At 38.6% G+C, this 11,619-nt stretch overlaps 1 protein-coding gene across 1 annotated transcript; it reads left to right on the top strand.

Annotated features, from left to right (window-relative positions):
- The first annotated feature begins 4,246 nt into the window (after positions 1-4,246).
- Positions 4,247-5,062, top strand: LOC137980658 (uncharacterized). Its single transcript, XM_068828101.1, has one exon. It carries the CDS (start codon positions 4,247-4,249, stop codon positions 5,060-5,062), a length of 816 nt encoding a protein of 271 aa, XP_068684202.1.
- The last annotated feature ends 6,557 nt before the right edge of the window (positions 5,063-11,619 follow it).

Genomic DNA, 11,619 nt, shown 5'->3' with positions numbered 1-11,619 from the left:
TAAAGAGATTAGCTAATACAGGAGCAAGCGGGGAGCCCATGGCTACCCCATCAATTTGATCGTAAAAATTACCCAAAAATGAAAAATGGGTTTGGGCAGTGGCAAAGAAAAATAACTTAGTAAGATTTTCCCGTCCTAATTTAATATCTGGATTGCCCTTCATAATGTAGTCTACCGCTAAGTCAATAGATTCGATGAGGGGAATGTTGGTGAAAAGACTTTCGACATCGAAAGAAACCATGAACTTATTTAGAGTATGGAGTCTAGTGACTTCACTAACAAAAGTAAAAGTGTCATGAGCACAGTAGTCATTAGGGATGTGAGGGTTTAACAATGTACATAAATACTTAGCTAGGTTGTAATTATAGGTTCCAATCGAAGAAACAATGGGCCGGAAAGGAGGTGTCGAAGAGTGATCTTGAACCTTATGCATCTTAGGAAGCCCATAGATTCTGAAACCAATAGACACTTCGCCACTCACATCCGTGAACATCTCGCCTCCGACAAACATTCCCACATATTTAAGCACTTGAGAGGTTCTGATAATTGTCGCTCCCGGTGTTCAGAAGACTGTTTTAAAATCCTCGACTCTGCTTCCACACGTTTCCAGTTGAAAATCAAAGAAGCCATGCATATCCTTTGGGAGCAGCCATCTTTAAATTCCCAAGTCAAACATCTTAATTTATCCCTTTCATACTAATTAGTTTCTTTTCTTAGCTTTAACAGTTTGGTTTTTTCTGTTTTGTTTCGTGGTTGGATGTTTTTATTCTGTTCTCGCCTTCATCCTTAATTATTCATGTTATATCTCACTTTGTTACACTATTTATTGCTCAACTTTAGTTTATTTCTCATTTGTCAACTGACGATGGATGATGTTTCATCCGAAACATGTATTGATTAAATATGAATTTCAAAAACATCGTATGGATCATCAAAGCGATATCTTACTTCGTGCTGCTAAGAAGTTTTGATATATATATTTATAATGAAGTTTCTATATAACGCGCGCTGTCATTGGTTTAAACAGCGTGCTTTATGAGAGTACAAAGCACGGAACAAATGAAAGCTCATGCCATCATCCGCAGAAATGGTAGATGAATTTCCGAATTTTTCCTAGGGTATTATTGAACAGTTTGTTTTCCAATTGTCATGTCGAAATCGTGCAGGTTTTCATGGGCAACAATTCGGCCGGTTTCACATTGAACTTAATTATTTAGATCCTCTTTTTTGCTTTTTTTGTGCGGACTGAAACCGAACATTGAGGCACTTGTTTTTCCATAAATTCGAATTTTGTGTGATTTCTGTCAAGCCGCTTTCCAGTTGATTGATATTTTGACAAGCCTTTGTTTCATTAACCAAGCAAATAATTTTAAACATTCTTACAAGCGCTCTGATTGGTCCAAATTAGCGTGCTTTATCAGAGCATAAAGCACTGTGCTGACGACACCTCATTTCGACACAAGCAGCGCGTGCTTTGAAAATAAAGTAGAATTTTTGAAGAAAATTACTTGTTCTTTATCTTAAAACAAATAAAGAAGCCTTGACTGTGCTCTGTTCTGTTGTAAAGCACTTAGGAAGCAGCTAGAGCACTTCTTTCGTGCTCTAGCCGCTTTCTTCGTGCTTTACAACAGAACAGAGCACAGTCAAGGCTTCTTTATTTGTTAAATAAATAAATAAATAAATATATATATATATATATATATTGATACAGTATATATATATATATATATATATTATATATATATATATATATCAGACGAGGAAGCCTTCAAAGAGGCAGCACCGCCCTACCAAGAAGCGTTGCAGAAAAGCGGTTATTCATACACCCTCAAATTCACCCCACCACAACAGTCACCAGAATCCACCACTTACAGGAGAAAGAGGCAAAGAAACATAATTTGGTTCAACCCACCATTTAGTAAAAATGTTCAAACCAACATAGGAAGAGAATTCCGAAATTTGATCGAGAGGTGCTTCCCACCGAACCATAAATTAAGAAAACTGTTTAACAAAAATAATCTTAAGCTAAGTTATAGTTGTTCACCAAACATAAAACAGATTATCGATGGACACAACAAAACCATCCTAAGCCAGAACATACCACCTCCACAACAAACACCCACCAAACTCTGCAACTGCAGAGTACCAGACAAATGCCCTTTGAAAGGACAATGCTTAGTCAAGGAAGTAGTGTATCAAGCCACCATCACGACCGCCGAAAGCACAGAGACGTACGTTGGCCTCACCGCCACTGAGTTCAAGACGAGATGGCGAAACCACCAAATGTCATTCAAAAACGAAAGTAAAAAAAATGGCACCGCACTGAGCAAACATCTATGGCAGCTAAAAGATCAAAAGAAAGACTTCGCAATCTCCTGGAAAATTCTTGCCAAGGCCAAATCTTACAGCAACCTTACCAAACGATGTAATCTATGTAGTACCGAGAAATTCTATATTCTATATAAACCGGACATGGCAACGCTCAACAAACGTAATGAACTCGTATCGACTTGCAGGCACAAGGGAAATTTTTTCCTTAGGTTCAATTGCATCCTCAACAACCAATCATAAATTTACAAATGCTTTTTTACTATTGTTTTTCAAGTTTGAATCTTATAACGATCACGCTATATATATGTCTATATATATATATATATATATATATATATATATATATATACAAGTTACGAAGGTCTCTCGAGCCAACAGCTCATCCCTGTCCCCCAGGAGTATCACAAATGGATTCACAGTCCAAGCCTTGGCGAAATGTAATTAATTAATGAAGTTTTGTAAGGACCAAGGACGGACAACCCCTGGAAGACATTTTTTATTGGGAGAAAAACTTATTATGCCCTGAGCGGGATTTGAACCCATGCCTCCCTGATTACCGGTTGGGTGTGATCACCGCTACACTATCAGAGCGGCCAATCTGGATAGTGAATGGGAATTATGTGGTCATCGCGGGCCAATGTTTTTCCCCAACTAGATGATGCTGGATCAACCAGAACGATGATTCACAGGCGGACGAGAGAGAAGAGGACAATTTGTATGCAAGTTACGAAGGTCTCTCAAGCCAACAACAGCTCATCCCTGCCCCCCAGGAGGATCACAAATGGATTCACAGTCCAAGCCTTGGCGAAATGTAATTAATTAATGAAGCTTTGTAAGGACCAAGAACGGACAACCCCAGGAAGACATTTTTCATTGGGAGAAAAACTTATTATGCCCTGAGCGGGATTTGAACCCATGCCTCCCTGATTACCGGTTGGGTGTGATCACCGCTACACTATCAGAGCGGCCAATCTGGATAGTGAATGGGAATTATGTGGTCATCGCGGGCCAATGTTTTTCCCCAACTAGATGATGCTGGATCAACCAGAACGATGATTCACAGGCGGACGAGAGAGAAGAGGACAATTTGTATGCAAGTTACGAAGGTCTCTCAAGCCAACAACAGCTCATCCCTGCCCCCCAGGAGGATCACAAATGGATTCACAGTCCAAGCCTTGGCGAAATGTAATTAATTAATGAAGAAAAACTTATTATGCCCTGAGCGGGATTTGAACGGGGTTCAAATCCCGCTCAGGGCATAATAAGTTTTTCTTCATTAATTAATTACATTTCGCCAAGGCTTGGACTGTGAATCCATTTGTGATCCTCCTGGGGGGCAGGGATGAGCTGTTGGCTTGAGAGACCTTCGTAACTTGCATACAAATTGTCCTCTTCTCTCTCGTCCGCCTGTGAATCATTGTTCTGGTTGATCCAGCGTCATCTAGTTGGGGAAAAACATTGGCCCGGGATGACCACGTAATTCCCATTCACTATCCAGATTGGCCATGTAGCTAGCATGGTTGCTCTGATAGTGTAGTGGTGATCACACCCAACCGGTAATCAGGGGGACGTGGGTTCAAATCCCGCTCAGGGCATAATAAGTTTTTCTCCCAATGAAAAATGTCTTCCAGGGGTTGTCCGTCCTTGGTCCTTACAAAACTCAGAGTAACAGAGAATCGATGCGTCCTCTTTAATCTTTCAATTTATGTATATATATATGTATATATATGTATATAGATTTGTTGTTTTAAACCCAGAAGATTACGAAAACAAGAGGTTAGGACAATTAAACAATGAATTACACTACAAACCAATGCAATCCGACCCAACCTCCAAACACATCTCTTTAGTTGAAAAGTAGTGTTCTAAATGGCTACAGAAAGGACAAATTTCAGTTGAAGTAGCAGAATGGGTGATGAATAAAGAGGCACCACCGGGTGTAGCATTTGGAAATATTAAGACCCATAAAGCCGGCAATCCTCTACGCCTCATAACCTCTTGTTGTGGCACGGCGATAGAACAATTGTCGCAATTCACAGAATTTTATTTACAACCTTTAGTGCGGAGATTGCCATCGTTCATTAAAGACACCACTGATCTGCTAAATAGAATTAAAGAGCTCAACAGAAATGGTCCTTTCCCTGAAGGCACCTTGTTGGTCTCTTGGGACGTTGTCTCAATGTTCCCCAACATAGATAATAATTTAGGTCTTACAGCAGTTGAAAAGGCCCTTGATGCCAGAGACAAATCAATACCATCAACCAAATGCATCTTCGAAGCAGTTGAAATCTGCCTGAAATGTAATCACTCGGCTTTTAAGGGGGATTTCTTTTTGCAAATTCATGGCACAGCAATGGGCCCAAAGAACGCATGCAGCTATGCTGATCCAGCCATGGGCGAATTAGATCACAAAGCAAAATTTTGCGGCCCCCTAAAACCCGCTTTATGGTGGAGATATCGGGATGACATTTTTGATCTCTGGCAGCAAGGTCCCTCGGCTCTAGAAAACTTCACAGGATTCATCAACTCTCTTTACCCTACCATCAAATTTGAATTAGTCTCTTCTGATAGCTACCTTAATATGCTAGACGTCACATTGTATCTAATTGACGGCTTCATTGGAACAGACATTTACTCTAAACCTACGGACAGTCATCTGTACTTGCCACCCACTAGTGCTCACCCCAAACATGTAGTCAAAGCGATTCCATACGGAGTGGCCTTGAAATAACGTAGGAATTTCTCAAATCAGAATTTTTTAGAGACACGAATGCTGGAATATGAAAGGTACCTTGTTAATCAAGGCTACCTGAAAACACTCGTTAAGAGGCAATTCTTTAAAGCCTCCGCCATTCCTAGAGATGATCTGCTTTTGCCCCAAACCAGGGAAAACAGAAAACTGTTTCCGTTCGTGATGACCTTCAATCCTCACCTACCTAACATAGGGTACGTCATTAGGAAGCATTTACACCTGATACAATCTAATCCCAAATTGAGAGAATTTTTTCCATCTAATTCAATTATTCCCTCGTTTCGTAGAACAAAAAACTTGAAAGAAATTTTGGTGCCATCGAAATACAGAACAAGAGTAGAACAAGAAACCAATGAAACAGGTGGTTGCATTAAATGCAAAAGTAGTAGATGTGATCTTTGCAAAAACTTTTTTATAGAATCAAATTTTTTTCAGAGTTACCAAACCAATAGAAAATACTTTGTTAAACTAAGACTGTCGTGTGATTCTAAAAATGTAATTTATCTTGCATCCTGCAACAAATGTCGCTTGCAATATGTTGGTTCAACGGCAACACAATTCAAAGTTAGATTCCGTAATCATAAATCATCAATGGTAACGAACAAGAAAACCTGTGAGGTTGCGGTACATTATAACAATAGTCCGCATGCCCTTAACGACTTTTCTTTCCAGTGTATCGATCAGGTGTCTGCTACCAACTGCACTGAGATTTTGGATAAACTTTTGATCACAAAGGAAGCGTACTGGAGTGCGCAACTTTTCTCATTAGCACCTTTTGGCCTTAACAAAAGGCAAGAATTCCACTCAAGGAACAGAATCACCTACAACCAACCGACCACTTGAGACGAAATAGTCTGCAAGCTTAACAAACCACATAACTTCACAACTCAATGTAGCACATGAATTCTTTACTTTAATGATTGTTTTAGTTCTCGCTGTTATTACATTGTACCTTTCGGAATAGAATTACTTCTTTTGTTTTGTTTGTAACGATGTTTTACTTGTATTGTTGTTAAGTTTTGTAACATACCGAAAATTCCTTGTAAACCATATATAAGCTCCTGAACTTAATTATTATCCACATGCTGTAAACTGGTGAAGGTCTAAGACCAAAACGTTTTTTAATATATTTTACTTTTTAGCTTCCAAAAGTTGTCCGTCCTCTGACTCTTTTAACTATATATATATACACATGTGTAATATATTTGTAGAGGCACTACCATGGAAACCTGAGATTCTGGCCACCCTTTGAGTTGTTAAGCATCAGGTTTCGAACTCCAGGATACAATATTATTAGTGTTTGACTCTGCCTCAGGAGTCCCTCTTTCCTTTTAGCTAACTAGTTGGAAGGATCAGGTACTTGCACAAAAGAGGGAAAATATCAAAGTGGGGAGGCAGGAAGGAAACATAAACACTTGCAGAGGCTTGTTCTCGTGATTTGGAGTGTTCAGCATTGTTGGGTCTAAAAATACAAGTCATGACTTTTGTGTAATCCAAATCAAATGTTATGGTTCATACTAAGAAGTTTATTGAATTTTGTTCATCTTTTTAAGGCACGAAGTCCAAGAACATCCCCACTTCACTATGGCCCAACAAGACAGCACAGAAACGACCAGTGAAAATGAAGATTTTCTATTAAACTAGCACAAATCAAAGCTGGTAGTTGGATTAACTTTATTTGAATTTGATGATACTATCAAAGAGGGTGATGGGGAAAGGCTTCATGAGCTCTACAAGTTTGCCCTTCTTATTTTCAAAGCAAATGGGAAATCCAAATATTCCTATGTCATTTTTCTTTACCTGGTGAAATTAGGGGGACTGTTGTCAGAAAAAAGAGCACACAATCTTAAGTGGAACAGGTTCTATAACAAACATGGCATCAAAGGTGGAAATATCCCTCTTGATTTAAGAATGGAGCACATGATCAAAGATGTGAAGACAATGTGGAAAGCACTGGGATCCAATATCAACGAGAAATCAGCAGAAAGAGTTGCTAACACTGTAGAGCGTGTGGAGCTGATCATGGATGCCATCGACAAGGACTGTGGACTCAGTGCTATAGTTGGGTTTCGAGCCCAAGGGAACCCTGAGATTGCTGTTGCACAGGTCACCAAGGCCGTGATGCAACTCAGAGCCTTTTGACACCAGACTGGCAGACTAGGGCACCCATCGTTCATCAACTTCCCATCCAATCTTCTTAAAAAGTTAGAATACCGCGACCTCCATTCATGGATGACAGGCCTCATGAAAACATGGGAAACTGTGTACAAACTGAGGTCTGAATGAGAAGGCACGATCAAAATCAATTTATTTCTAGGTACTATTCCGACGGAAATGATCAGTACTTGCCAGCTCTAAATTTGTGACATTGACAGTTTTAGTTTACTCATGTTTCTACAGAGAACAATTGTTGTAATTATGAAAGAAGGCAAAACATACCATTCTTTTTATTTTACCACTGGTACATAACTGTTATTACTTGTAGAGTAGATTTTCACACTTTTAAAATTTTTGCTTAGCGTGCACTTATCGCACTTGTGAAACATATTCACCTGAAAACGAAGCTATTCATTTTATTTGTCAATTTCAATGATGAAAGTAACATTACTTTACAGACAAACTTAAGGCCTTAGGTGTCTGGATTTCGACCGATCTCGTGGTTAGCATGAAGGCAAATTACAACGAAAAATTAAGAAAGGTTAGAAACTGCTCAAGCTGCTGGGAATACCGTCGTCTAAGCCTGTTATGGAAAAACGTTGTATTAAAAAGTTTAATCGCTTCTCAGCTTCTTTATATTCTATCACCGTTGCCAACGAACTATGCCGCTTTAGATGTGATTAACAACATGTTCTACAGCTTTCTCTGGAGTGGAAGGGGGGACAAAATTAAGCGAGATGTTATGATCAGTGACTACAAAAATGGAGGTTTACGGATGATCAACATGGGTCAAAAAATATTTGGACAAGGATAATAGTGGTAAATGGAAATTGTTCTTTGATTCTGAATTACACAATTTTGGTGTGGCTGTTATCTTTAACGGTAACCTCAACAAAAATGATTTGGCAAAGTTCATACATGTATCAGACCCCTTTACAACAGAAATTCTAAAAATCTGGTCAGAAATCAGTTATGACGATAACATAACTTCCACCGAAAATTTGCTCTCCTTACCTCTGTGGCAAAATTCACTTGTGAGAATTGGAAATAAACCTATTTACTACAAATCATGGTCTACCAAACGATTACAAAACGTCAGGCATTTAATGAAAGACACAGATAACCTGCTATCTTTCACTGAATTCAAGGAATGCTTCGACGTCAAAACAAATTTTCTTGTTTATCACAGGGTGGTATCGCGCATAAGATTGTTAAGGAATGCCATAGAAGACAAAAATGAAAAAACCAGAAATTTCAGCACTTTTGTAGAAAACTTCATAAAAGCTCCTAAACCCAATAGACTGGCTTACGAAAAGCTGATCAGCGCTAAACAGAGCAGCCCTAGGAAAAGCCAAGAGAAATGGTGTGTCGACTGCAGCCTTCAGTGCTCCAAAACAATTGACTGGGAGATGGCTTACAAACTCCCTTTCTGCAGCAGTAAATCTACCAAATTAATTATTTTTCAGTTTAAACTACTTCATAGGCGTTTAGCGACAAATAATTTTCTAGATAAAATAGGCATTAGAGAAAACGGTATTTGTACCTTTTGTAGAACGGAAAAGGAGTCTCTTTTTCATTTATTTTGGTCGTGTAGCGAAATGTCTTGTTTTTGGTGGGGCTTTACAAAATGGTTGGCCGAAAATCAAATAAAATCCAACATTTTCACTCCCGATATAATAATTGGCCTGAGATCGGACACCCTATCTAACATAAAGCAATACTTTTACTTCCTTGTTGCCAGATATTACATATGGTCCTGCAAAACAAAGGAAGTACTGCCAAAAATAGAAAGATTTCCTAGTTTTCTATCTTCTTTAGTACCTTTTAAATCTTAAACCTCAACAAAATAAATGAATTAATTTAAATAAAAACATGTTTAATATAAACGATTTAAAAGGAAGCCATGCATGCATGGAATAGATTAATAATTTAGCTGAGAAATCGTAGTAATGACTTTTTTCTTTTTTGTTTAAAGCTTACTGAATACATGTATGTTATTTAATCTATTGTATTATTGTATTCCGGTGTAAGTAAATGTTGTTATTTAAGAAATTTTGATGGTAATATAATGGATTTTAGTAGTTGTAAATTGTGTAAGTAGATGTACCTGTGTTGTAAGTAGTGTAAATAAATAAATGAAAAATAAAAAAAAAGGAAACATTACTTTGAAAAAAATTATGCTGATTTGTCAAATTTCCTTTCACTAAATATGCACCTTTGGAGTAAATTGACTGTGTTTTCAACCTTGTTTACGCAACAAAACTTCAACAGTAGCAGTATTGAGAATTTATCTCTTTCACGAGCTTTTCAGGATGAATAGAAAAGTTGTTGTTGCTTCACTTCTTTGCCATTTCATTCTTTGGCAATAAAACATTTCATCCTATGTTGTTATACTCTGATAGAGATCATCTTGACGTAACTACGCTCCCTCAAACGGCTGATAGAACCATTGCCTGGTAACTCGGGTTCTCTCTTTGCCGTCTCGGGAGCGTTGGTGATGTCCAGATGATCTTTATCAAAGTATCAAGACATAGGATGGGACATTTTATTCCTTCATTAATTAACCCTTTCACTCACAATATCTGAATAGTAATTCGCCTTAGTGAGAACTATATACTTTCCTGTACTCTAGTGGGGAGAATTTTGTGGTCCATCGATTAAGTAGCCTGAAGTTGATGATTGTCTCAATTATCATCACCTGTTTGCTTAACAGTGTATTCAAATTATAAGGAGAAGTTGCAAATCGATCACTTCTGGAAGTGAAAGGGTTAATTAAACATAAGAAATAATATATAAAATCTACTGTAAATCTTACAGTATGTCCAAGTCACATGGTCCACCTTCATAGTCATACTCAGACCCAAGTAGGTACGCGATGTCATAGGTGCTAGTCTGCGTAGAAACAGTTTCCCCAGTGTGCTCATGACCACATGAAATGTCTTCACATTCATCAAACACATCATTGAGAACTTCATATATCATCATGGCATGTTTGGCAGAAAAAACTGGAACAAATTTCAGGACATCAACAAGTGTTTGTCACACTTCTCAATAATTTCTCCAACAAGCTGGCTTGAAAATCCGTGACAATCTCCAAATGCCATAATGGTATTGGACGTAATGCTACCTTTTAACTCAAGCAAGGCACTGTGCAGGAGCTGCTTGTCATCTTGTGACACCTCTCTCACTTTCATGGCAACTTCAGTTTCAGTTTCACTTGTGGTGATCCTACAATCATTTCTTCCACAGTTGCACTGCAATGCACAGGCGCTGCAGCAGTCATGGGCTGGTTGCATAGGGGTGATGTTGGCATCCAGTGAAGCATAAGCTGCCACCCGAATGCAACCAGGCATTCTGAGAAAGTCTTTCACTTCCTCTTCACAATGTGCTGCTTGTTGTCCGTGGTAATACAATGTTACCTCTGAGGGCAAACCATCTCTGCCAGCACGACCGGCCTCCTGATGGAAGTCCAAAATGCTTCTTGGTGGTCCATACATGATGACCCTTCTGATGTGGGGAAAATTTACTCCCATACTGAGGGCTGTTGTGGCCAACACAACTCTTGTAACTCCATCTTCTTTGAGGCCTTTGGTGAGCCTTTCTTTGTTGCTTTCAACTGTAAGGGAGTGGTAAATTGCAATTAAACAATCTTCCCTCTTTCTTGACGTTCTTGGTGAGAATGCTGCACTGTCCAGCTTTACCAGAAACCAGTTCACATTTGTTGCTATATCCCTCACTGTGCAACAGAAGATCAGAGTTTGCAGAGTGAGTGGTCCCTTCTCCTTAAGTTCGTTTACAAGCCAGGTCAGCTGTGCTACTGTTTCATCCTTTTTGACCTTTGCAACTTTAAACTTCAGGTTTTCCCTGTTTGGACTGACAAACAACTTAACCATTGTCTTGTTCATTGTCAGTTGCTGAGAAATGGTTTTCTGTGTGCTTTCGTCCGCAGTGCCTGTAATAACCAGAAGGGGCACTCCTAGAAGGAGAAAAGAAAATATACTCGTTCCAGAAAAATGTTGAGCTGTAGATGTTTACCAAGTTTATGAACATTTAGCCCAAGCAGATGAATCTATGCATCAGGGGGAGCCTGTCCAGTGTCATATGATCAATGGTACTCATGCAATAGATATGTTATGTGTAGCACATCTATAACTACCACATAGCCGGTCTCATCTGCTTGTGTATGCCCCCATTCACACGAAAAGGTAAGATAACATCTTTATTTATTGAGGGTAGTAGAAAACAGTAACAGTATGAACACTAACAAACCAGTGGCCCTCCTAATAAAATATTAAAACTAACAAGTAAAGTGTAAAAAAAACTATGAATATAAATTAATAAAGAATGAAAAATATTTCGAAACAAAAGTAAAAGTCTAT

This window comes from Montipora foliosa, chromosome 12 (assembly GCF_036669935.1).
Source record: "Montipora foliosa isolate CH-2021 chromosome 12, ASM3666993v2, whole genome shotgun sequence".
Classification (NCBI taxonomy): Eukaryota; Metazoa; Cnidaria; class Anthozoa; order Scleractinia; family Acroporidae; genus Montipora; species Montipora foliosa.
The sequence above is the reverse complement of the archived record's forward strand: the minus strand, read 5'-3'. Positions and strand labels throughout refer to the sequence as shown.

Bases quoted from the DNA above. Each gene is read 5' to 3' on its own strand.
- LOC137980658 (XM_068828101.1), top strand. From the start codon at position 4,247: ATGAATAAAGAGGCACCACCGGGTGTAGCATTTGGAAATATTAAGACC.